Raw genomic sequence first — 26,347 nt, 5'->3', positions numbered from 1 at the left:
CTAGTAAATGGCACAACCAGATTCCAGAGTCTAGAGGCTTAACCACCAGGAAACATAGCCCTTTAAGAAGAGGAAGGGGGCCCAGTTCAGTGGGAGGTGGGCTCAAAAGCCTCTCCTCCCCAGGACTGGACTAGAAGCAGGGCTCATGGAAAGCGCATGGCCTCTGAGGTTCTGCTTCTGTGGCTCTTGGGTTCTGTCCTGTATCTCAGGCTCTCTGCCTTCTTCTCTGTTCCCTGCACATGCAGGGCTGAGTCACTGCATGGGTCTGGGTTGCCTCTCCTCTCCGCCCCTCCTTGCCCCCGTGTGGGCTCCTCCTGCAGCTCTGGCCTGTCTTGTCTCTCTTTCCCGCCTCCAGATCTCCCTCCTGCCCACCACTCTAGAGCCACTGCTGCTCAAACTTTCCATCTTAGCACGGGAGCCCGTCAGCAATGGGGTGGGAGTGGAAGACAGAGAGAGACAGTCTGGGAGGGCACTGCTGTTTAGAGCAACGGGGCCACCTCACTCCCCAGCATCCCAGGGGTGCCTGAGTCGCCTGGCAGTTCAGTAAGCAGCGGGCTGAAGGTCTGGATTCCTGGGTCCTGGCTCCTACCAGAAGAATCCCCCTTCCCTACCCCTGCTGGGCAGCTTGTCCAATGCCGCTTCAGGAATTTGGCAAGACAGGCTCTCTCCAGCTGGTACTTAGAAAGGCCAGGGCCTCTGTCGTCTGGAATTCTATCTAGGCTCTATCTTTGGCCTGGGGATCCAAGGGGGCACAGGCTGGGTCATTCTTCACCAGGGCTGTCCTAGCACTCTGCCTGTCCTTTTCCTGGAAGCCTGGACAGATGCTCTGCTCTCCTGTCAGGAAACCAGCCCCTGTGGGAGCAGGGCAGGAAGGAGGCAGAGGCTCCTGAGGAAGGCTGAAGGGGTTGAGGGTGGCTTGCACCCCTGGGTTCTTTAGAGACCCCATCCCAGTGCTGGAGGCTCCTGGGGAGCCCGTCTGGTCTCTGCACCACTGAGTGTTTCCTTCTAGAGTAAATGCGGAGGAGCAGGCAGAGGCTTGCTTAGACAGGAGAGTTCCAGCTCCTTTCTTCAATGCTGGGTGTTCCTGAGGTGCCCACGACCCTTTCTGAGCCTCTGTCTTTCTTTTTTTTTTTTTTTTTTTTTTTTTTTGAGACGGAGTCTCGCTCTGTCGCCCAGGCTGGAGTGCAGTGGCCGGATCTCAGCTCACTGCAAGCTCCGCCTCCCGGGTTCACGCCATTCTCCTGCCTCAGCCTCCCGAGTAGCTGGGACTACAGGCGCCCACCACCTCGCCCGGCTAGTTTTTTGTATTTTTAGTAGAGACGGGGTTTCACCGTGTTAGCCAGGATGGTCTCGATCTCCTGACCTCGTGATCCGCCCGTCTCGGCCTCCCAAAGTGCTGGGATTACAGGCTTGAGCCACCGCGCCCGGCCGAGCCTCTGTCTTTCAACCAAGACAGCCCTCTCTGAAAAGGAAGGGGCCTGGGCCAGGTTGGGGGGAACCCAAATGTCCAATCTTTACAGCTTCAGGTTGTTGTCCTGGTCCCAGCCCCCAATGGGGTCCTTGGGGCCCCATTCCATCGATCCCCCAGCAGCAATCCATCTCAGCTGGTGCTCAGCCCCTGGGGTATGTCAGGGTGGGGGCCGCTAATGGACTTGGCACAGCCAGGAGGTAATTAACAGGGAGGGGGCAAGGGCCACAGCGGGGTGGAGGGGGGCACTGTTAATGACAGTGGAATCCAACAGCTATGAGTGATTGGGGAGGGGGGCTCTGTGTCTGTGTATGTGTGTGCATGTGTCTGTGTTTGCACATGTGTGTCTAGGCTGTGTGGGAGTAGGCCAGCTAGGACACAAATGTGCACTTCTGTGTCCATCAGTGAAGGGGAGAGAATGGGGTGCTTTCGGGGGAGGGAAATATGGGTACAAGCCCCCTCCTCACCAATCAAGACAAAGCCCCAGGTCCAGATCTACCTGAAGGGATTGGAGTGGCAGGCTCCAGCCCCTGCTCCCAGATCAATGAAAGATATCCAGTTCCAGGGCCGGGCGCGGTGGCTCAAGCCTGTAATCCCAGCACTTTGGGAGGCCGAGACGGGCGGATCACGAGGTCAGGAGATCGAGACCATCCTGGCTGACACGGTGAAACCCCGTCTCTACTTTAAAAATACAAAAAACTAGCCGGGCGAGGTGGCGGGCGCCTGTAGTCCCAGCTACTCGGGAGGCTGAGGCAGGAGAATGGCGTGAACCCGGGAGGCGGAGCTTGCAGTGAGCTGAGATCCGGCCACTGCACTCCAGCCTGGGCGGCAGAGCAAGACTCCGTCTCAAAAAAAAAAAAAAAAAAAAGAAAAAAGAAAGATATCCAGTTCCTTCTCCCTTCCCTGTCCAAACCTTATTCCCAGAATCCCTCACCTCACCTGCCCAGCTTTTCCAACGATACCTCTGGTTACGGTTTAAGAGCCTCTGATGTCCTCACGCCTGAGGCCTGATAACCTTGAAAATGGTTCACATGCCCTGGCAGCTGCCTGGTGCTACCTGACCTCCAAACCAGCTCTTTAGTGATGCCCCAATCCTGTTCTATATGGGCCAAACCTCAGGTCCCCTCCTGTCTCTACCCACAGAGCCTCCAAGTCTAGGTGTCCCATCCTCTCCTAGCCCCTGCAGAGAGGCTCAAAGGGCAGAGGTGAGGGGGCAGGTGAGGTGGAAAGTCCCCTGGGGAGCCCATGATGTCCTCCTGGACTTCCTTCGATTGAGCCACTGCCCTACCTGTGTCTGTTTGCAGCGTTGGTCTCACCCTCTCTCTCCATGTGTGTCCGGCTATGTCTGTGTGTCTGTCTCCATCTTTCTCTCTATCTGCATGTCTCAGTCTTTACATCTCCCTCTGCAGTCTCTCTCTATGTCGCCATGTCTGTACGTCCTGTCCCTGTCTCTCTCTGCACTGTCTCTCCCTTTGCATCCGTCCCTGGGCTCATCTGTTGGATCTGATCCCCCAACTCTGCATCCCTCACCATGTTCCCAAGCCCTTTCCTCCCAATGGCTCCACCTGGTTTTTTTTTGTGTTTTTTTTTTTGTTTTGTTTTGTTTGAGACGGAGTCTCGCTCTGTCGCCCAGGCTGGAGTGCAGTGGCCAGATCTTGGCTCACTGCAAGCTCTGCCTCCCGGGTTTACAACATTCTCCTGCCTCAGCCTCCCGAGTAGCTGGGACTACAGGCGCCTGCCACCTCGCCCGGCTAGTTTTTTTGTATTTTTTAGTAGAGACGGGGTTTCACCGTGTTAGCCAGGATGGTCTCGATCTCCTGACCTCGTGATCCACCCGTCTCGGCCTCCCAAAGTGCTGGGATTACAGGCTTGAGCCACTGTGCCCGGCCATGGCTCCACCTGTTTTAAGTGCCCTCCCTCATAGGGGTGATGCGGCACCAGCCCCACCCATACCCGGCAGGAGAGGAAGGCCCGTGAACTTGGCCCTTAGGGGCCAACCACACACACACCCTAGTCCCCCCACCGATCAGCCTGCAGCCCTGGGTCAGTCCTCCATTAGCACTAACCAGCCTGGACAAGAGACAGACACACCACCGGGCTAGGCCTAGGGGTGATAAGACACAGATTGAATCATGGGGGTGGGGGTGGGGTGGAACTGGCACCCAGGGACATGAGACAGCCATGTGATTAGCCCTGAGGAGCCATGGGAAGCTTGTGTTATTGCAGGAACTGGACAGGTGATTGGAAGTGATAGGGCTAAGGGTGGTGGGCAAGCTGCTCCCCCCTGGCTCTGGGTGGAATGCAAGCCTTTGGGTTAGGGAAGGTGGAGACAGGGCCCAGACGCCCTGACCTGATGGGGCCCAGTCTCAGTGCTGCTGACAGAGCCTCAGACCACTCAGTTAAGGCCAGTGGTGTTCCAAGAGACAGAGGAGAGGGGTGACCTCACCTACTCCCTTGGACAGAATGGGACAGGGAGATGGCTTTGTCCTTAGGAAATAGCCACTTTACACAGTTCCTGGCCTCCAGATGCTAATCAAAGCACCTGGAGCTAAGAAGAGTAACAGAGGGACAGGAATAAGGGGTCCTGCCTCCACCAATCCTTAGTCCAGCTCCCTCCCTGTTCCTGTCTCACACACACACACGTTTCTCTCTCATCTGCTGCTACATGCCTGCTCTGTCCTGGACACACCAACACAAGAAAGATACCCCATCAATGCTCCCATCCTGTCTACCAGTACATCTAACTTCCACCCCTTCCACTGTAGCACCAGCCTTCCTGAACATGAACTACAAAGATTGGCAGTTAGGCTCTCAAGGTCTGGGAAGTTTGACCAGAGGCTGCCTCAACAGCAGGTGAGCCAGGTGACCACGGGACTGGGATCCAACCTATAGTCAAAGGTGAGAGTGACAGGTCCGCGGAGTAGGGGTAGGCAGCTGAGGGGAACCTGAGTGGGGGAGGATCCCAGAGAGCTGTCCCCTTACCTGAATCCCAATGCCTCCCTCCTGGAACGACGTCATCCCAAGAATTGGCAAGAGACACAGCCAAGGGATAATAAATATAATTGCTATGACGGAACCTTGCCTAGAGAAGCAGGAACATCCTCTACTCCCAGCCCCCACCTGTCCCCTCCCGCATGCTGAGGGTGAGTTAGATGCTTTGAGATCACCCTGGGACTGCTGGGAGCTATGGGGGATGCTGAGGGCAGGCCCCAGTATTCCGGCTAACCACTCCAGCCCCTGGGCCGGCCCCCTAGCCCAGAACGTCCAGGTAGACCGGAGGTGCCTGGGCCAGGGCTTGCAGCCGGGCGTGCACGTCCTTGATGCTGTGGCGTTGCTGGGGCTCCCGCTGCCAGCAGCCCCGCATGATGGCGTAGACCTCTGGTGGGCAGGCACGTGGCCGCTCCAACTCACGTCCCTGCGTGATGCAGTCAATTGCCTGTGGCCACCGGAGAGACAGAGGAGAAAGCACACTAGGCTGGGGGCAAGAGAGTGAGGCCAGTCCCAGTGCCCTCACTGAGGCTCCCAAGGCAGCTCATACCACTCATCTGGGCTTCTTAGCCACTAATAACCTGAATGGACACAGTGAACCCCAAGATTCATTTCTGCTCTGACACTGAGAAGTGAGAAGGATTAAGGCTTGACTCTGGGAAGCTTGGGCTGGGGTAGGACTGCTTCCTGAAAACTGGGATCAGATGCTAAGAAGACTTGCCAGGTGGGTTGAGGAAGGGGAGGGGCTGAGGTATTTATCAAATCCATCAGTTTAGTGTTGGGGGCTGAAAGGAGGAGGAGAAAGGCCCTGACTCTCAGTTCCAGAGAAAGAAAAGAAAATAGAGCAGAATTGCAGTTAAAGGCCTTGAAAAATAGCTGGCTTTCATTTTCAAGAAGAGGGCAATCCCCACTTCTTCTCTCTTCTGTGGATACCACTCTGTGCGACTAGCTCTCCCAAAAAGAAACTGCAGCAAGAAAGATCAAAGTTAGACTCTAGGAAGAACTGCTAAAGCAGTTAAGGAATCCAAAGAAGGAGAAAGGATGGCAGGGAGTGATTGGAGAAGGGGCCTGGAGCCTCTTTTCCCCTTCTTCCCCCCTCCCTGTTAGAGGACTTGGGTTATGGGCGGCACTAATTCCATTTCTTCTCTCAGTGCTTGAGAAAATTAAAATCTATAACCCTCTCCCCCACCCCACCAGCCTCCAGGGAGCAGACTGCATTAGGAGGAGAAATGGAAACTGACAGCTGCGAGCCAAGGAGGAGGTGGGGGCAGCTGCTCTGGGAGACAGAACACCTGGGGCCTGCTCTGGCTGTGGCCAGCTAGGAGGGCAGGAGGAGGGGGTAGGACTGTCCTTCTGACAGTCTAACCTCCGGCCGTCCTGCTGCAGCGTTGGGCCTTCTTGTGCTGGGCTCCTCTTCCCGTGCTGGTCCCTTCCGCTCTGATAATACCTGCTTAGGTCTACAAAATGCAGCTAGAGATGGGGGTCTGGGCTCCATGTACAAAGCACTTTGAGGTTCCCCTAGGGGCCAACTGGGCCTGGGCTTGGGACAGTAGGTGAAGGCAAGAATAGGGGAGGAAGAGAAGAACAGAGCCGGGGTGGACGGGACACAGTGTCGGCACGGCGCTGGAAAGGGACCCCCAACAGGCTGTGGCGGAGGGGCGGAAGGGGAACCGAGTTCCCTGAAAAAGGGACCTGAAGGGGCATGGGAGGGGGAAGCCAGCAAAGGGCGACCACGGGCCGGGGCTGACCTCAGTGTTGGAGAGCTGGTACCAGGGCTGTTTGCCGTAGGTGAAGATCTCCCAGAGCACCACGCCGAAGCTCCACACGTCACTCTCGGTGGTGAACTTGCGGTAGAGGATGCTCTCGGGTGGCATCCAGCGGATGGGCAGCATGGTGCGGCCTCCCACCTGCGGTGGGCAGGCGCTGCGTCAACTCCAGGGGTGCCTGGGACAGCCCGTCAAGGCACAGCTCACCCCTGCCCCATCATTAAAAATAAATATGCCAGGCGCGGTGGCTCACGCCTGTAATCCCAGCACTTTGGGAGGCCGAGGTCAAGAGATTGAGATCATCCTGGCCAACGTGGTGAAACCCCGTCTCTACTAAAAATACAAAAATTAGTTGGGCGTGATGGCGGCACCTGTAATCCCAGCTACTCGGGAGGCTGAGGCAGGAGCATCGCTTGAACCAGGGAGTCGGAGGTTGCAGTGAGCCGAGATTGTGCCACCGCACTCCAGCCTGGCGACAGAGTGAGACTCCGTCTCAAAAAAAAATAAATTAAATAAATAAACAAACAGATGTGCCTCTCAGTGCTAACAGGCAAAAACTGAAGGGTGCTGTTTCCGACCAGGATAGCAAAGGAGACAGAATCCCCACCAGTGGGGGCTGAGGAGGTAGGTTGAAAACTAGAGCCAGTGAATCTCAGACCCTTGCAGGCTTCCTAGCAAGGGCAGGCTCTCAGTGGTCTTGGGATCCAGGGAGTCTACAGTTTGGAGTCAGGGGAAGGCGTTGGGGACAAAGGATCCTTACACGGTAATAGTCGGTGCTGTAGATATCCCTGCTCATGCCGAAATCACCAATCTTGACCACCAGTCCTTGGCCCACCAGACAGTTTCGTGTGGCCAGGTCCCGGTGCACAAAATGAAGACCTGCCAGGTACACCATCCCCGCAGCGACCTGGCTAGCCACGGTCAGCAGCTGCCCCAGACCCAGGGGGCCTGGAGCCACATCCTCCCCACCAGCCAGCAGCTTGGCATCAGGCCCATGGGATCTGTGAACAAGAAAAGGAGTGGGGATAGGCTGGGAGGACAGAATCCCCAGGAGCCTGAGGAAGGCGATCCCCAGCAGCCAGGTGTGATGGGAGAGGAGACTGGGGGCCTAGTAGTGGAGGATTGAGAGAACAGTAGAGGCAGCTGTCCAGAGGGGCGGGACGGAGGAGCAGAACAGGCGTGCCCACCTCCAGGGCTTCCACCAGAGACAGCTCACAGTTCCCACATCCATGCCTTCCTCTCTGGCAGCTCCTTGAATTCCAGATGCCCACTGGCCCCTACATCCCTTGCCATAGGCACGTCAGACTCAGCCCTTGCCAATTGCAGCTCAGTGTCTTTCCCTGAGCCTGACCCTGACCCTGCCTCAGGGAAGGGACCCTCCCCACCCAGGCAGACCCTGAAACCAGGGAGTCCTTGATTGTCCTGTCTCTCTCCCCTTTGCCCTCAGTGACCAGCCATTCCTACAGGGTCTTCCTTCCTTTTGAAGGTGTCCAGGATGCCTGCCTTCTCCCCACAGTGAACACTTGGGTCAGTCCTAGTCACTCATCTGTATTCCCCAACGTTCCTTCTCCTGAACCTTTGCCTGAATCGATCACTTTGCCAAGAATGCCCTTTCCTACTAGCCAATCTTCTCCTCATTCGTTTAGATGAGGCATTTGTTAAACATTTCCAACGTGCCAAGCACCGGGGCTACAGCGCAGAGTATGATGCAGATAAGCAGGTCATGGCAGTGCAGTGTGAGGGGCACCTGGCAGGCACGGGTGGGAATGGAAAAAGCCAGGGAAGGCTTCCTAGAGGAAGGGACACCTAAACTGAAACTCAGCTCCTGAAGCCATTCGAAGGGGGCTGAGGCAGGGAGGGGTAGAGTCTGTGTGTCTGTCTCCATCTTTCTGTGGAGGGAGGGAGGCCCAGTGCTCCAGGCAGAGGGAACTGGAAGTACAAAGGCCTGGAGGGGAGAAGGAACAGATGGTCCCTCCTAGGGGAAGTCTTCCAGACTCATCTCTGAGCATTAATGATTCCCTCCATTGATTCCCCCAGTGTTCCATCCAGCAGTTAGAGCCTCATCTCCCACAGCCTGGGCCCCAGATGGTGGTATCTCCCTAGCCTGTGTCCTCAAGACCAGCACTGAGCCTACGCCATGTCTGGGAGCAAAGAGATAGGCTCCTCCCTGGCCTTCTCGGGCTCCTCTCTGCCGATCCTCCTCCACACTCAACCTTGGGTCTGGCCTCGCCTCCTGCTCCACACCCTGCATGGGCTCCCTCCTGGTCCACACGATAAGCCCAAGACTCAGGGTTCTCTCCTAGCTGAGTCCTGCCACCTGACTGCATGAATGACCCATCACTCCCAAGGGGATGTTTGGGGACCAGCTCATGACCATCAGCTGGACAACCACACAGCGCTTGCTCATCCAGAACCACAGCCCTCCACTGTCCCTCTTACTGGTGAGGAAAGTGAGGGGAAAGCTACTCGGCAAAGAAGGCTCAGCTCATAAGTGGCAGCTGATTCCAAACCCTGGTCTTCTCCCTGCCTTGCAAACACTGCCCCATCCTCCCAGGGGCGATCTCATCAGAAGATGACCAAGGGAGTAGACCAAGGGACTAGACCAAGGGAACATGTGACCATCACATCAGGGGTTGAGAGTAGGGGCTCTGCCTGGGGTCACATCACCCCTGGGCCATTCACTACCTGTGTACCCTTGGGCAAGTCACCGAACCTCTCTAAGCCTTATCTGTGAAACAGGCACGTTTCTTGAAGTTATTAAAATTAGCACAAATAGATAAACATATCAGAGTTGTTCTGTCCGAAGTCAAATAAATGAATTTTTTGTAACTTGCTCCAAGTATAGATTGCAATATATGCTTGGAGGCCATAAAGAATAAATACATATTTATATTATTATACAAGATATATATGTCCTAGCACATAAAATCATAATAAGAACGAATTGTAGAGTCAGGTGCAGTGGTGAGCACCTGTAGTCCCAGCTACCGGGGAGGCCAAGGTGGGACAACTGCTTGAGCCCAGGAGTTTGAGGCTGCAGTGAGCTATTATTACACCACTGCTGCACTCCAGCCTAGGCAACAGAGCAAGACCCCATCTCTAAAACAATAACGCTAATAAATACATTAAAATATAATAATAATAAATTATAAAGTATATAACATAGCACCTGGAACATAGAAGGTGCCTGATAAATGTTCATTACTGTTGTTATTGTCATTGTCTGAATTGCCACCCTTAGAGGCCTGGCCTTTGTGTGCCACACACAAATGCACATACATCCTCTGCAAAGCCCACCCACCTCGATATTTTAGCTCACGGCCTTTGCCATCGCAACGTCCCTGACTACTGACACTTGTCCTTTGCAAAAGTCGCCCCTACATTCACACGTCTGTCTCCTCTACCATCTCAGAGCTCCTTGGGGATGGGAATGTGCCTCCTGATCTTTCTTGGTGTCTCCCCTTGGTTTGAAAGACAAGCAGGGATGTCTATAGGGAAGGGATGATGGGGCCCAGAGGCAGGGGCCAGCACTGAGGCCAGGTGCTGGTACCGGAGGAAGCGGTTGAGGTCCCCATGCCGCATATACTCAAAGACCATGAGCAGGGGGCGGCCCTCGGTGCAGACGCCGAAGAAGCGCACAATGTGCTGGTGCTGCAGCATGGTGAGCAGCTCGGCCTCGCGCTGGAAGTCCTGCCGAGCACTCTCCGACACCTCCTTCAGTGCCTGGATGGAAGGGGCAGGGACAGGGCTGAGTGGGGGCCCAGTCCTCACTGCTGTTCATCCAGGGCAGCCCGCTCACCCCAGCCTCCAGCCATCTCAGCCCTCTGCATCTTCCCCCAATCTGTCCTGATGTGATGGAGCTCCTGGGGGTGGGACCCAGTCCAACAGTGCCCCCTGGGCAGGGTCTCACCTTGACAGCCACCAGCATCTTGTCCTGCTCAGGCAGAAGGTTGTGGCACTCAGCAAGGAAGACCTTCCCAAAGGCGCCCTCCCCCAGCTCCCACTTGAGCACGATGTCCCGGCGCTTGATGTGGTGAACACCTGAGGGGGCTTGCAGGGTCAGACGGGAACTCCAATCTTGGGAGGGCTGGGGTTGTAGGGGAGGACTGTTTTGGCAGGGCTGTGTGCTGCACAAGGCTGCCCAGACAAGGGGCTGCACGGGGGCTAAAATTCAACCTGTGCCCCTTCACCAAGCCCCAGGTCATAGTATGGGGCTGCATCTGCCCAGACAGGACAAGGTGTGAGCTAGCTGTGACTCCGGGCAGGGGCTGCAGCTAAGAGCCGGGCTGGACTCAGCCTGAGAATGGGCTTATGGCTGGAATAGGGCTGGGAATAGAAAGGAAGGGATCGTTCAGGCCTCGGTGGGTAAGGGCGATGGCCTAGGGGCTTCTACACACACAGACACACACACACACACACACACACACACACATACACACACACACACTCGCCCCTGCCCTTGACCCAGCATAGCCCCTCACAGGCATCACTGAAGTATTGCGGGTTCTCGATGATGTGGCCTTGGAGTCCAGAGCCTTTGCCCTCGGTGGGGGACAGGGAGCTGCCACCCAATGTCATGAAATGCAGGGACATGGCCAACCCGTCCTCTGGAGCCAGGACAGCCGGGCCTAGGGAGGAGACACAGCCACATGGAGGGGTTTGCCCACATCTTGGCCCTGCCCACCCTTGCCTGCAGGATGCCTGGTCATCCCCACCTTGTAACTTGCAGGGGAGAGACTGAGGAGTTAGGGAGCGAGACAGCAGGCACGGGGAAGACGGCACCACCGCCTCTCCCTGTGCTGGCTTCTGTCCCACCCGTGGCCCCATGGGCACCAAAGAACTCCCCCGCCCCACAGAGCCCAGACCTCCCAGACCCACTTAGTGCTTGACTACAATCCAGCCACCAATTAGCAGCTGCCGCCTCTGAAACTACCTCAGCACCAGCCCGACACACACTCACACACACACTCACACAAGCCTCACAGCCAGGCCTTCATTTATACCCCTAACACACTCACACACCCTAGAACTCCCATGTGCACAGCCCCCCAGACAGAGACAGAGTCAAGAAGAGCCAGTAGGAAACAAAGCCAGGAGAACAGACAGACAGACGGCCCTCTGCAGCCTCGACTCACGGTTGATCCCAAACTTGTTTCTCCTTCCGCATTTGTTGAGCACAAGGAGCAGCATAGAAAGGAAGAGGCAGGCAAAGACGGCCAGGCCCACAGCCACCGAGACCTGGTGGGAGGCGGGGTGGTTAGATCCAGGGGCTTCTTCTGCACTCTCAGAGCCGCCCATAGCAAGCCATTTTTTCATCCTGCATGGGAGCCCAGAACCAGGCCTCCAGACCTGCCTCGTCCTCCCCTGGGGACCCCTGCAGTGGCTGTGAGGGTGGCAGTCAGAGCTCAGACCAGATGGTAGTGACCTCCCTGCTCTGACCAGAAATGACGTGCAGATGAGCCTCTACCCAGCCTCCCGGTCCCAGAGTCTGCACAAGCTTCTACTTCCTATCTCACCCCAAAAGGTGTTTCATCCTTCTTCTCCACCGGGTCTCCAGATGTGCTGTTAGTATCTGTGGGGACACAAGGCAGGAAGGGTGAGCCTTGGTGCACACTGTCGCCTCCAGTAACCCCCCAACCCTGGCCCCAGCTGGCCTCTCAGGGATCAGGTCAGCTGTACCCTTTGCCCTAGCCTCGGCTCCAGAGACCAGGCAGAACCTGCCCTCCACCTTGGGCTACTCACCCACTGGCGAGAAGGAGACTGCAGCAGGAGGGAGGAGAGAAAGCAGTCAGAGGGAGAAGGAAAACAGTGAGTCCCCTACCTATTCTGGGACTCATTCCTTCATGGGGTGAGGGGGGGATGGAGGTGGGCTGCTGGGCCTCAAGGGAGAAAATGCATGTGACCCTTTTCCAGCTGGGCCATGATGCCCTGGTGCATGGCTGTCTCCTCAGCCAGCCTACAAGGATGGAATAGCTCAGGAGTTCAGGAGTCCTGGCTTGGGGAGAGGGTAAGGAGGCCAGAACAGCTGGACACCAGGACTCCAGACTCTTTTCTGTCCGGAACCAGGCACTCCAATTTCTGGGGTAACGGCTATGGCAGGAAGTTGGCTGTAACCCAGGCGGAGCCCAGAAGTGGGAGCAGGGTTCAGGACAGCCCTCGCACCAGGGATGGGGTCCTCGGGGTTGAACTCGAAAGGGTTGTCCATGAAGGCAGCCATGATGGAGGCGGAGGCCTGGCCGAAGGGGTTGGCAGCCAGCAGCGTGTAGTTGCCGTTGTTGACGTGGGTGGGCTGGTTGAGGCGCAGACACCCGTGCCGCACAGTCTCGTTGGCCGCCGGCTCCAGGAACTCGGTGAAGATGAAGCTGGTCTCATTGAGCACGGAGCCATTGAAGAGCCAGCGCAGAGACGGTGCCGGCTGCCCATCCACAGAGAAGGGGATGCACCAGTGGTGCATTTCCACCGCCGTGTGCAGCTGCACGCTGGCCGGGACTGTGGGCCAGAAAGAGCAACAGCAGGAGGTCAGGGCGCAGCTGGAGGAAGCCCAGCGCACACCCGACAAGTCCAGGGGCAAAGCAAGTAGAACCCGAAATCAAAGGGCAGGCCTGGGAGAAACAGGTCAGCAGGCCCTAGGAAATTCACCAAGGAGAGACGTTTTGAAGAAAGTTGACAATACATGTTAAATAAATCAGGCAGCAGGCATATAAAATGCAGAGGCTTAAAGAGTGTAAGTGGTGGGCCATAAATAAGTCATAGCCCCACAGAAGTGGGGTACCAGCTTATGACACTTAAACATGGAGTCTTTGGTGTAAGGAATCTAGAAAAAGTCAGTGTAACCAAGCTGAAGAAGATGGGTCAGGGGGCCTAACAATCAAACAAGCTAAAAATATACACAGTTAAATTTGGGGGAAAAGCCAGGCACAGTGACTTGCTCCTGTAATCCCAGCTACTCAGGGTGCTGAGGTGGGAGGATCGCTTCAGGCCAGGAGTTCAAGGCTGCGGTGAGTTATGATCCCAAAGCATTCCAGCCTGGGCAACAGGCTGAGACCCCGTCTCTTCAAACACACACACACACAGACACACATACACACAGACACGCACATACACACAGACACGCACTTTTTGAAAAAGGTATGGGTTTGAAATAGACCCAATCTGGTAACAGCAAAAGCCCCTCAATGATAGAAAAAAAGTGTATGTATGCATAAATAAATACATACATATATATAATATAGCATTTATACACGGGAATACTATTTAGCAATGAATTGCGTGAGCTACATACAGCGACTCCCATTAACGTGAATGAATCTTATAAATATAATGTTGAGGGAAAGAAACCAGATACAAAATAATACACGCAGTATGATTCCATTTATATAATGTACAAGAACAGGCAAAACTAAACGATACCAATAGGAAAGCATATTTGAGAAAAATTATTTTTAAAAGCAAGGAAATGGTTGTCCTGACAAAAGTCAACATGAGATGGGAGAGTGGGATGGGATTGCGAATAGGGAGAGGTGTTGGGTGGCGGGGGCAGGGGGTCTTCCGTGGTGCTGGTAAGAGTAGTTATTGTTTAAAGTATATATATTGTTTGCACATTTCTATGTACATTTCACAATAAAAGAAGAAAACTGATGTAAAGTAGAAGATTTAAGGTAATTTGTTGGCTGACCTAGAGAAATTAGGCAGCGAGCCTAGAGAGGAACTCAGGAGGAGAATTTCCTCTTTTGAAACTAGGATGCGGGAAGAAGGACCTGATTGAGGGATGGGCATGAAAAAATACTTCGGAGCAGTGGGAACAGCCGGGCATCTGGTGTTGAGGGCCTCAGGTAGCAAGGCTTGGGCAGGGGGCCAGAAAGAAATCCATCTCCGTCCCTCTGGCCTTGACGAGCCCCCAGGACTTCCCCCGAAGGATCAGGTTTTCATGGGAATCTGGAAACAGCTGGGAGGGAGCAGTTGTGGAGACACACATCCCACCCTTTCCTCCAGCCCCCACCCTACATCCTCTTTTGAGGGAAGAAGAGATGAGTAGGGGCTGGGTGCAGGGACTGCCACTGAGACTCACAGGAGACGTTGACCTGAACAGAGAGCTCTGCCCGGCCTACATCATTCTCTGCCCAGCACGTCACGTTCTTCCTGTTGAGGTCACTGGTGACATTGGCCAGGGTCAGCCCCAGGGACGGCAGAGCCCCAGATTTCTAGATCAGGAAAGAGAGACGGAAATCAGAAGGAGCTTTAGCCAGCTCGGGGCTGGGGCTGATGTCTTTGGAAAGCCCCTCTGACTCCAGATGGATAGGAGAGGAGGGCTGGGAGGGAAGAGGAGGGAGAGAGGGGTGGGAGAGAATGTAGCAGAGAATGTCCTTCCTCCTTTAGGTTTGTTCATTGACTATCTCCTGGATCACGTTTTTAAAAATTTTATGTTTTATTTTTGTAGCGACGGGATCTTACTGTTCTGCCCAGGCTGGTCTTGAACAGGGCCCCAAGTGATCCTCCCACCCCGGCCTCCCAAAGTGCTGGGATTACAGGCGTGAGCCACTGCACCCCGCCTGGATCACGTATTTAATTATGTGAAAAATCTAAAATATAACCAATAACCTCAAAATAGGCACAAAATATCCCAAACTGAAACTAAGACCAGCCATCTGAGCAGCTAAATGGACGTCACGCATCCCAAGTACCAAATCTGGACACAGCTCATTGGAGACCCCACTAGGACCTCACCACCTATTCATTCCTGTTTTACACACAGTTCTAACAAACTGAGTCTCTGCCCAAGGAAGATCAGAAACAAAGAGATGGTGCGAATAGCACGGCAGCAGTTAGAAACAACAGCAGCAGCGTCGCCTCCTGCAGCAGATGAGGACCATGGGTGAGGTTAGACAGGCAAAGTGACTTGATTCTGAATCATCGTCAGGATTGAATCAGATCGAGTTTCTCTTCCTAGGAAACTGTGGATTTGTCATGTGTAAGTTACATGATCTTACGACAATTCTTCGTCTTGCTGAACCATGGGGTTTTTTTGTTTGTTTTGTAAGCTGAAGAGGTGGACAAATTATCTTCTGACATTTTAGAAAGTGATTTTCACAAAATGATGAAAATAATGAAGTGGTAGATAAATCTCATTTATCTGAAAACTTCATAAACGTGGAATCCTCTGACCACATGCCAGAGGAGGTGTGGTTTCCCCAGGCTTCCAATGGAATACGTGAGTTCAAAGGCTCCAGTAGAGTTTCCAGCCTTTTGTGCAAGCTTTGGGTTCCAGCCACCTTGAGGGGAAGCCCTGCCTTACCCTCTGCTTCCCTTGGCTGTCCCATCCCCTCCACTTACTGTGAGGCCAATAACTCTTCCTCTTGAGATGCTCTGCCACCCTTATCCTCCTAACTGAGGGAGAGCAGCCTCTCTTCCCCTCCATTTAACTCAGTTAGGGTGCAATTATTTTTTAAGAGATAGGGTCTCGCTTTGTTGCCCAGGCTGGTCTCAAACTCCTGGTCTCAAGTGATTCTCCCTCCTTGCCCTCCCAAAGTGCTGGGATTACAGGTATGGGCCACTGTGCCCAGTAGGGAGTGACTTTTGTATAGATAGTTTCTAGAAAACACAGATGGTAGCAAACATGTAAGACTCCCAAAGAGAAAGCAAATCCTAGAATCGCCCCAAACAGAGAGTTGATCTAAGGTCTCTCCATGCAGGGGCATGGCCTCTGCCTGGTCCCCTTTCTTTTACTCACTCTAGGCAGCTTTGCTGTCTGGAGGGAGAGGATCCGCTCAGTGGCTAGTGGTCCCTCCACCAAGTCTGAAGTCTCCTGCTCAGCGCCCAATGGCTCCTCCCTCAGCATGGTTCCAGGGGCCTCCAGCAATTCTGGGGTTGACTCTCCCACCAAAGTGAAGGCTCCCCAACTAAACACCACGCTCCCAGCCCCCTAGGCACACATTCCTGGTCCCTTCATATCCACTCCTCCTGCCCAGGTGGAGCCAGCTTTTTGGGTGGGCACAGCCCATTGTCAGCTGCTATCGACCTCGTCAACAAGGCCAACTGAGTTCCCTGTGGCTACTCTCATCTGCCCATCACCAGCCTAAGGACAAAGGGTAAGGCCTGGGAAGGTGTCCAAAGACATGTCTGGATAACAGAGATAGAGGCCAGAGAACGCCCAGGGGCAGGCAGGACATCAGAAGGCCATCATGTCCACCTCCTCAGCTTACAGATAAGAAAACCAAAGTGCAGGCAGATTAAGGGATTTTTCTGAAAGTCACTCCCAGAATTAATTAGTGAGAGAGCTGGAGCCAGACCTATGCCTCCCTTACTAATGCATTCATCACATGCCCAAGAGGATGCTCCTTCCAGAATCTCCAGAAAAAAAGACCACGAGGCCCCCAAGAACTCATCCCAGATGCAGTACAACTGATATTGTGCCTCCTCCCTGGGTCCCAGTTTCATTATATAGAAAAGTGATCGGCCAAGCACAGTGGCTCACGCCTGTAATCCTAGCACTTTAGGAGGCAGAGGCAGGTGGATCACGAGGTCAGGAGTTTGAGACCAGTGTGGCCAACGTAGTGAAACCCCGTCTCTACTAAAAATACAAAAATTAGCTGGGCGTGGTAGTGCGTGCCTGTACTCCCAGCTACTCCGGAGGCTGAGGCAGGAGAATCGCAGAATCACTTGAACCCGAGAGGCGGAGGATGCAGTGAGTCAAGATCGCGCCACTGCGCTGTGCTCCAGCTTGGGCAACAGAGCAAGACTCCATCTCAAAAAAAAAGAGAGAGGGAGAGGGAGAGGGAGAGGGAGAGAGAGGGAGGGAGGGAGGGAGGGAGAGAGAGAGAGAGAGAGAGAGAGAAAGGAAGGAAAGAAAGAAAGAAAGAAAGAAAGAAAGAAAGAAAGAAAGAAAGAAAGAAAGAAAGAAAGAAAGAAAGAAAGAAAGAAAGAAAGAGAGAGAGAGAGAAAGAAAGAAAGAAGGAAAGAAAGAAAAGGGATGTATGGGAGAGATGGTCTGTTGGGTTCCTCTCAGCTCCAACATGTAAGATTTCTGTGACCCTCTCCCTTGCAGCCAACACCATGTTCCCAGAAAGGGGTCCTGGGGCTTCAAGTGTAGCCTGGGGTCCCTGCTGCGTCAGTGCCCCCCCGCCGAGGGTGTGCATGCCCTGGGCTGCCCCACAGCATAGGCCTGAGCCCTGTGGGTCTAAAGCATCTCTGTCCATCCCTCAGCCTCAGTGTGCTCCTTATTTATTGTCTCTTTCCTCCACAGTGTGTCTCTCTTTCCCCGTCTTTGTCCCCTGTGCTCTGCCTGGACCTCTTGGGGGCTGCGGGCGAAGGGCTTCTCACCATCACTGTGGCTGACTGCTCCAGCTCCGTGAGGATCCAGCCGGCCTGTTCCAGGCCCCGCCCCTCCACCTGGCACCACAGCAGCACATCGTCCCCCACATCCACGGAGGCGTTGGGCACCTGGACCTTCAGCATGGGCACACCTGGCCACCCAGGATGCCCAAGGGCCAAAGGGTGTTAGAGCTGGGAGTGGCCCCAGAATTCTACTGCAGGGCTGCTCCTTCCCCCACCCTCCTCAGTGACCCGGAGCCCAGGCAATGTCACCCCAGGCAGTATCCCCCAGCCTTTGCCAATGCCCATTCCCCAGGCCTTTTCAGTGCTTGCTCAGTGCCCTCTCCCTCAGGCAGGTGAGCCTCTTTCCCAGCCCCCTTACACCATCTCCCTCACCCAGCACCTACCACAGCTGGCATTGGGCATATGGGCCAGGGGCCCTTGCCCGTGACACTGCAGCTTCTGTTCATGCACTCCGCCCAGTCCCTCCTCCTCCCAGCGCTGTAGCCAGCGCAGGGCACAGGAACAGTGCAGAGGGTTCCCCGACAGGACCCTGGTGGGCATGGGGGACACCAAGTGAGTCAAGGAAGGGGCCTGAGGGATCACAGGGATAAGAGAGAGCAGTTAGGCAGCGAGGAGGACGGTCTACAGGTGAAAGGGAGGACACAGAGGTCTTTCCGTCTGACTCCAGTAACAGGATGTTATTCAAAGAAATAGGCTGTTGGGAGGCCAAGGCAGGTGGATCATGAGGTCAGGAGATCAACACCATCCTGGCTAACACGGTGAAATCCCGTCTCTACTAAAAATACAAAAAAATTAGCCAGGACCACGTGGTGGCGGGCACCTGTAGTCCCAGCTACTCGGGAGGCTGAGGCAGGAGAATGGTGTGAACCCAGGAGGCGGAGCTTGCAGTGAGCTGAGATTGCACCACTGCACTTCAGCCTGGATGACAAAGCAAGACTCTGTCTCAAAAAAAGAAAGGAAAGGAAGAAAGGGCGGGGGGAGAGAGAGAGGGAGGGAGGGGGAGGGAGGGAGGGGGAGAGAGAGGGAGGGAGGGAGGGAGGGGGAGAGAGAGAGAGAGAAAAAGAAAGAAAGAAAGAAAGAAAGAAAGAAAGAAAGAAAGAAAGAAAGAAAGAAAGAAAGAAAGAAAAGAAAGAAAGAAAGAAAGAAAAGGAAAGAAAGAAAAAGAAAGAAAGAAAGAGAGAGAGAGAGAGAGAGAAAAGAAATAGGCCAGGCGCAGTGAGTCACACCTGTTATCCTGGCACTTTGGGAGTCTGAGGCGAAAGATTGCTTGAGCCCAGGAGTTCAAGATCAGCCTGGGCAACATGGCAAAACCCCAACTCCACAAAAAGAAAAAATAATGTAAAAATGAAAGAAATTGAATGCAGAAAATGGAAGACAAGACAGCTGATGGCTGAGGGATGCATGGGGCTCCCTCACCCCAGGCTCCCCCGGATGAGAAACCAGGCAAGGGCTCTCAGCATGGTGACAAGGAGGGAAAGGCACAGCCTCCCAGAGTGACCCAGAGGCCTTAAGTGCCCACCAGGTACACATGAACCCCTGCGCCCCACTCACCCCTGTGCAAGGTGCCCTGGGAATGTTGCCAGATGTGCCGTGGACACACAGTGGGCCTGGGATCTGCTCAGCCAGGCCCAGCACACACACAGTCATCCAGGCCAGCTCCCCAGGGCAGTAGCCCCCTTAACGGGTGGTCCTGCAGCCCCTGCTTTGATGGGGGTTTCACTGGCATGCACATAGTCCCCAAAGAGACCCCCCAGCAGTGCCACACAGACACAGTGACCCAATGCCATCCCACAGACCCAAGTGCACGCAGGCACACACACACTTGGTGCTCTTGTCCCTGGAAGTGCCCCCACTCACAGTTCCTGTAAGGAGAGGCCCTGCACAGTTTTCCAGGAGAGAGACTCCAGAGCATTGAAGGAGAGATTCCTACGGGCGTGGAGACACAGCAAGACAGACCCCTTGAGTGACCCGACCTCACTCTGACCCAGAGTGAGGGAGGGGAGGAGCCGAGAAAGAAGTTGACATCTGGCTCCCCCTCCCCAGTCTAGGCAGCCAGAACAAGCCTTGGAAGGCAGTGTGTGTGGATGGATGGGGGGGCGTGGTGGAGGGCTTTTTGAGTCCCACTCCTTTCCCTGGGACAACAAGGGTTAACCCTACTTAGCCCCCTCTCCAGACCCCAGGGAGGGGGATCTGAGGGAACAGCCGCTCCTCCCTCCCCCACTGCTTTGGCCCCAGCTGGCAAAGTGCTGAGGCCACAGCTGGGGGAAGGGCTCCATCTGTGCTCCCCTCCCCACAGAGCCCAGGACGGGGCCAGAGGAAGAGGGGGAGGATTGAGGTTGCCACACTCCCTTGACCCTACCTGACCACAAGGAACTCAACGCACTTCCTCAGTTCCCCTCCACCTCCTCCTTTCAGGCCCTCCTCAGTGACTAAAAGGTCAGGCAGGAAAGGACCCACACCCCCAGCCCCCTCGTTGTAGGGGTGGAAAAAGTGAGCCCAGCGGGGGCCTGGCCACACCGGAAAATGATGTAGGAGCCCCAGTGCCCTGTGCCCTTTGTCAGGCTGCTGCTGCTGGGACCCTCTGCCTCTGAGGGGCCTATCCTGACCCCTCTCTTTTCCTAGTCAACCTAGAATTTGTGGTGGCTGGGTTGGAGAGGTACCACCACACAGGGACCAAAGACACAACCCACTCTAGAGCCAGATAGAGCGGGTGTAAGTTCTATCCTGCCACTTACAGCTGTGTGACCTCAGTCCAGAAGCTCAACCTCTCTGATTCTCAGAATTCTCATCTATGAAATGGGGACAAGAACACTCTCTCTCTCACCAGGTTGATTGTGAAGATTCATTGACATAAGTACCGTGAAGTGTCATTGAACACGTTTTTAACGGAAGCCCCGGTGCGTAGATGGTGATACGACATCACTTTATTTTGCCTTGTTAAATTGCTGGACACAGCAGAGTGTAGAGGACCCCGCATAACTCCATGAATGTCGGCCCCACCATCCTTCCCATCTCTCCGCCTGCTCATGTTGGGGGACAGGGGAGCTGAACTCCCACCCTCGGAAGGCCAGGGAGGGGCTGCCAGAGACTCTGATGGTCCCTCCTGCCCATCCCATGACCCTCTGTGTCCTACAGCAGGGGTCCTCAATTCTCAGGCCACAGATGGGAAAATAGTGCCACTGTTCTCCAGCCTGAGCAACAGAGGGAGACCCTGACTCTTAAAAAATAAATTAAAGAAAAAGAGGGGGACAGCAAGGAAGAGGGGCTATAAACAGGGTAAATATGTGGTCTGTTAGGAACCCGGCCGCATAGCGTGAGGTGAGCAGCAGTGAGTGAGCATTACCGCCTGAGCTCCGCCTCCTGTCACATCAACAGCAGCATTAGATTCTGTGAACTACTGCGCATGCGAGGGATCTAGGTTGTGCGCTCCTTTTGAGAATCTAACTAATGCCTCATAATCTGAGGTGGAACAGTTTCATCCTGAAATCATCCTCCCCTCCCGCACCATCTGTGGTAAAATTGTCTTCCATGAAACCAGTCTCTGGTGCCAAAAAAGTTGGGGTCCGCTGCTCTACAGGAGGGATAGCTATGACTCCAGAGAATGAGGAGGGTGACAAGTGGCAGACCTAACACCCCAGCTCCCAGGATGTCCTAGGAGCCAAGTCAATGCGTCCCTGGGAAATGGAGTCCCAGCCAGAACACAGGAGTCCTGCTCCTGACGCTTGCTCCCTTTGCACTGGTGTGTATCTGAGCCCTGGGAAGAAAGATTGGGCGGGCACCTATGAGAAGTATCCTTGCAGCATGGACCATGGAAGTGAGATGGCAAGGAGGACCTCTAGCTGGCGGGGGCAAGAGCATGCCATCCCTGAGGGAGATGGGAGGAAGCCCCAGGAGAATGGGTGAGGTGACTTCCCTGACCAGGCTTGGGCCCCTCGCAATCATTCCCCGGGGAGAGCCAAGCCCATTAGCAGCGCAAGTCTGGGTGTCCTCCCCAATCCCCACTGCCCAGCACTGGCCACACTCACAGGCGACTGAGCCGAGGAGTGAAATGGAAGGCATCTGGCGCCACGAAACGGAGACCACTCTTCACGATGGTGCTGGGGAGGGGTGCAGGAGGATCAGTCCCCAGGTCTCAGCTACTCTGGGCCCCTGGCCCTCCCTGCCCATCCCAGCCTCCCAGTCCCCTGTGCTGAACTCCTACCCCTCCTTAGGCCCCTCATTGTTTCCTCAGCTACCCTAGACCCCTCAAAGCCCTGAGCTTCCTGACCTCTCCCAGTCCCTCAGTCCTCAGCCTCTCAGGTCCTCCCAGGCCCTCAGACCCTTAAGCCCTCCCTGACCTTCTGGTCTCCCCCAGGCCCACGCTGAGCTCCACACCCACAGTCCCCATTTTCCTCACAGGTTTCTCAGCTCCCCCAGGCCCCTCAGGTCACGGAGCTCCAGATGCTGCAGATGCTGCTGGTTCTCGATGTAGCTGTGGGGAGAGGGGATGGGAGTCACAGGGCTCAGGCCCACACTTGAGTTCCCATGTCGACCCTCCTGCTCCCTCACAAGACACAGGCACATGCCACATGCACATCACAGGCACACGCATATGCACCTGTTCAGACCTGCATACACACTTACATGGCATGCACATACGAATGCATACATATGCACATGCACGTGTGTGCATGAACACACAAGCGCACACATGTATAGATCCCCAGACACTCACACATATGCACACTCTCACATACCTCTTGCACACATGCACACACCCAGATATGCACATGCACACACGCAGAGGCATAAGCATCTGCACAGATGACGCCATGCACATGCACATGTGCCTTCAGGAAGAGGCTCACACATGGACACACAGAAACAAAGCTCACATCCATCTCTCACGGGCACACACATAAGTCCATTCTCACATTGTTGTTCTGCTTTTATATCAGGCATGCCTGGCACACGCTCACCAATGGGAGGTTATACTGAAACACTTGCTACCACAAAGGATCAAGGCTCATCCCTGCCACTACCCCACCCAGCACAGACAAAGCCTGTGCTCATGCAAATATATGTTCCCAAACGTGCCCGCCCAAGGGCCACTGCCCGGGCTCACCTGTACTACACAAACACACACACACATATATACACACAAACATCTCTGCACCCCCATAGCCTCGGGCCCCTCTCCACACCCAAGCAGCAACCCCTACTCCACCGAAACCTCCCCTACCACCTTTTCAGCAGATCAAGCAAGAGGCTTAGAGGCTATCAGTCAGGGACCCCAAGGAGGGACCCAGGAAAGAGGAGAGGAGCAATGAGAGGATGCAGTCAGAGTGTTGGGGAGGGGAGAAGAGGCACAGACTGGCTGACTTATACAGCGAGAGAGAGACAGCGAGAGAGAGAGAGAGAGAGAGAGAGAGAGAGAGAAAGATGGAAAGGTTCAATGAGGAGGGTGGGGGCAGAAGGGCAGAAAAACAAAGAGAGAGTGAAACAGAGACACTGAAAGAGAAACCGACAGGAAGAGACTGTCAGAGAGATAGTGACAAGTAAGAAGGAAGACAGATAAGGGAAGGGAGACAGCGAAACAGATAGATAAGGACAGATAGCTACAGAAAGCAAGACAGACAAGAACGAAAGAAGAATGAGTAGGCATTCAGGTCTAGGGGATGGCTGATGCCCTGGGCCCTGCCTGACTGCTGGATCTGACGTACCAGGGAGTTCCTGAGAACTCAGCTGCCCTGCAGTGACATGTTAGTGTGCCCCCCCACCCCACAAAACACATGCCAGGGGCCCCTGACTCACTGCCGGTTCTCAGAACTCTCCCCCTCTACCCTCTAACTTTCCCTACCTTATAGGAACCAGGACCAGCCTAAGTGACCCCTCCCTTCCTCCTTTCCTCCCTTTCCAGCCTTGGCCCCACCAGGACAGCCAGGATCAGATCCTAAGTTTCCCTGTGGACTTAGTGGAGACCTAGAAAGTAACCTCCACTGACTACAAGGGAGGCCAGGTCCCTGTTCTACCCATCCCCCAGCCCCTGCCCAGAAGGTTTCAAACTGTAGGGACCCAGGGAGGGAGTGAGAATGCAGTGGGCTGGCAGGGTGTGTGTGAGCTGTCAGGCCAGCGTGCTCAAAGCTGCCTCATTCGTTTGGATTCATCATCAATCTGTCTATTCGAGTCCATTATCTCCTCGTTAGCTCTGCGGGTGAGGGAGGAGGGAGGGGCTGTGCAGGCAGTGAGGAGGGGGTGTCAGGCTGCAACCCCACCCAGGGGGACATCTCAGCTTGCCACCCTGCATGCCTCCTAGTCCCCAGTCCTGGCCTGTCCACTTCCCCTACCACTCCATCCCTACCCTGCTGGACCCACTTGGGACTTGGAAGGAGTTGGGAAATGGGAGCCCTGATGGCAAGCACTCGGGAGTCTGGACCCCAGTTTGAAGGCCCAGGGTGATGAGAGAACTGGACTAGGACTGGCAGCCTGTCTCTCATGCCCCCTCCCATCATGCAGAGATGTAGGCCTAGACCAAGACAAGGCCATCTCCTCTACTCCTGGTCTCCCTGGAGCTATTAGAGAGAGAGATTGAGTACCTTCCTGTTGATTACCATAAGGTACCCGAAAGCTCCTCAAGTAACTTCCAGACATTGATGATCCTCACCTTGATACCTTCCAGCCCATCACTGCATGGGGCCAGGGTTCCTTGTCCACCCTGTAAACCCCAGGCCCCAGGAGGAGGATTTTCTCGCAGTTCCTCCCCTCTTCTAGATGTCTTGCTGGCCATGATAGCCATATGTAATATTCAAGTATTTTCCAGCCATCACCATGTGATGCCTGAGTACCTCCAGGCCAGTCATCACTGCATACTCCCATAGGTTTCACCAGCTGCTGAAAAGTACTTCAGTATTTTGTAACCAATTCCTGCAGAATGTCAGAGTCCTGCAGAATGCTGAAGATTCCTCCCAGCTTTGTGTACCAAAGGGAGGAGAGTCTCTCAGCAAGGGCCCTGACTCCCCGCCCCGGATTGGAGAGGGAGATGGGAGTGGGGAGAGAAAATCCAGGAGGGGGTCCCATTTCCCAGATCCAAATCAAGGGGTTCTGGGGAAAGGAATGGTAAAAAATGGAAAGAGGAGAGCTCAACCACCCAGCTCCTTACCACCTCCCACCAATGCCAGCCAGCTCAATCCCCAATTCCAGGAGAAAAGCTGGGGTTGCCTCCTCATAACAAGGAAGTGGGTGGGGGCTGGCTTGCCCCTTTCCCTAGAAAAGGGAAAAGGTAGTAAGGGTGTCAAACTGGGGACTTCTCTGCTGGTAACCACCTTTCTCTGTTGGACAGAGCAGGAGCCTCTGACTGAGCTCCAGAAAGCGGCTTCTAGACGGCTAGGCTCTCTCAGACCTGGTGCCCAGAGATTCTCCCCTCGATCTCCCTGAAGCCGGCGGCCCAGCTGCCCTGAACACTAGGGGACATCCAGGCAGTGACCGTAAAGCTTGCTAGGGCAGCGGCGGCTGCGGAGGAACGCCCGTGCACCGCCAAAGGCTGCGTCGTGCCAACCTTCCGCTGTACTCGCCCTGCCTGACCAAGCAAACAAGCGGAGAGTCCGCGCCCTCGGGGCATGGCAATTCCTGCCTGTCCCCGCGCCCCCTCGCACGCCGGACACTCACAGCTCAGTCAGGTTCTCTGTGCCGGGCAGGTGGTGGAGGCTATCCAGGGCCCCATCCCGTGTGCATCGCAGTCCCGAGGAGCCGTGGGGGCAGCAGGCATCGGGGCAGGGTGAGGCGCCCGCAGATGCCAACATCAGCCAAGCCAGCAGGCTGCCCGGCCCCGCAGCCCAGCTGTGCCAGCCGAGCTGCCCGCGCCGTCCGCCTCGCAGCATCGCGGCGGCGCCCGCCTTGCTCCGGCGGGGCAGCCGTCTGTGCGCTCTCAGCTGCTGCTGCCAGGCCTCCGCCGACATGTGCGCTGGGCGGTGTTAAAGACCCAGCCGCCAGGAAAGGGCGGAGCCAGTCGCCCCCGCCCGGCCCCGCCCCGCCCCTCGTCTCCACCCCCTTCTCTCCCCTCTGACGCCCCCAACTCTGCCCCTTCTCCTGTTAGGGGTCCCCAGCGTCAGCCTTCTCCCCGAGGATCCCCCCAGCTCCGGGAGATGCAGAGGGGCCGCAGCAGAACGCCTCGGAGGTGTCTGCTGAGGCCGGGGGTGGGAAGTTGATACGTTATTTCTCTCAGCTTAAAGCAGCTGTATTTTTACATTTGGGGAGGAGGGAAGATAACTGAGTTGAGGAAAGGTTGCTGTCCAGGTCATCCTAGTCAGTCCCAGACTCAGCGCTCCATCCTCACCGCGCGCGTGCCTGGGGGAGTGCGCATGTCACTTGGAGTGAGTTAGGTAGAACATTCTCCGAACTCTAGGAAGAAAAGAAAAGGACTACCAAAGATCAATCGCAGAACCTGGGGAGGAAGACACAGACCGGGCAGAGAAAGGGAAGGGTCGCTTGATCCGGCCGAAGGGAGTCCAGAGAGCCAAGACCGCGCCTCCAAGAGAAGCCACAGGGTGGCGCGAGAAGCCCGCGCGCAAAGGAGCCAGCTCTCCGCCCGGGCTGGGTGGCTGGGGGTGCGATCTGCAGCCCCCAATCAGCAACGCCTCAGGTCTCAGCTTCAGTCCCTGACCCCGGCCAGCCAGCGCCGGCCCCGGGGCAGGATAGGGTAAGGCAGGGCGGGCTGACATCGATCGCCTGCCTCCCTGACAAGAGCATCGATTTATTCGTGAAGAAATTAATAGATCTCTTAGCTCCTCCGATGCGGGAGCCGCCCGCAGGTGGAGCT

At 55.2% G+C, this 26,347-nt stretch overlaps 3 protein-coding genes across 3 annotated transcripts in view; 2 read left to right on the top strand and 1 right to left on the bottom strand.

Moving 5' to 3' along the window:
- Positions 1 to 1,704: 1,704 nt before the first annotated feature.
- MRPL24 (mitochondrial ribosomal protein L24) overlaps positions 1,705 to 26,347 on the top strand; it is a 146,873-nt gene continuing 122,230 nt past the window's right edge. The window contains exon 1 of the mRNA XM_050779284.1: positions 1,705 to 1,714. The gene's annotated coding sequence lies outside the window, so the exon portion shown is untranslated. The remainder of the gene's footprint in view (positions 1,715 to 26,347) is intronic.
- NTRK1 (neurotrophic receptor tyrosine kinase 1) lies at positions 4,512 to 25,021 on the bottom strand. The gene is made up of 17 exons (XM_050779299.1): positions 24,197 to 25,021; positions 21,950 to 22,024; positions 21,579 to 21,650; positions 19,411 to 19,479; positions 17,937 to 18,082; positions 17,539 to 17,681; positions 14,291 to 14,423; positions 12,385 to 12,711; positions 11,965 to 11,982; positions 11,739 to 11,794; positions 11,358 to 11,460; positions 10,704 to 10,850; positions 10,133 to 10,263; positions 9,773 to 9,945; positions 6,983 to 7,223; positions 6,205 to 6,363; positions 4,512 to 4,904 (listed from the first exon to the last, which is right to left on the bottom strand). Exons 1-17 carry the CDS (start codon positions 24,406 to 24,408, stop codon positions 4,719 to 4,721), a joined length of 2,391 nt encoding a protein of 796 aa, XP_050635256.1. The 5' UTR covers positions 24,409 to 25,021; the 3' UTR covers positions 4,512 to 4,718.
- Positions 19,647 to 26,347, top strand: part of HDGF (heparin binding growth factor) — a 124,131-nt gene continuing 117,430 nt past the window's right edge. The window contains exon 1 of the mRNA XM_050779245.1: positions 19,647 to 19,650. The gene's annotated coding sequence lies outside the window, so the exon portion shown is untranslated. The remainder of the gene's footprint in view (positions 19,651 to 26,347) is intronic.

The sequence above is a fragment of the Macaca thibetana genome, chromosome 1 (assembly GCF_024542745.1).
Source record: "Macaca thibetana thibetana isolate TM-01 chromosome 1, ASM2454274v1, whole genome shotgun sequence".
NCBI classification, from domain to species: domain Eukaryota; kingdom Metazoa; phylum Chordata; class Mammalia; order Primates; family Cercopithecidae; genus Macaca; species Macaca thibetana.
The sequence above is the reverse complement of the archived record's forward strand: the minus strand, read 5'-3'. Positions and strand labels throughout refer to the sequence as shown.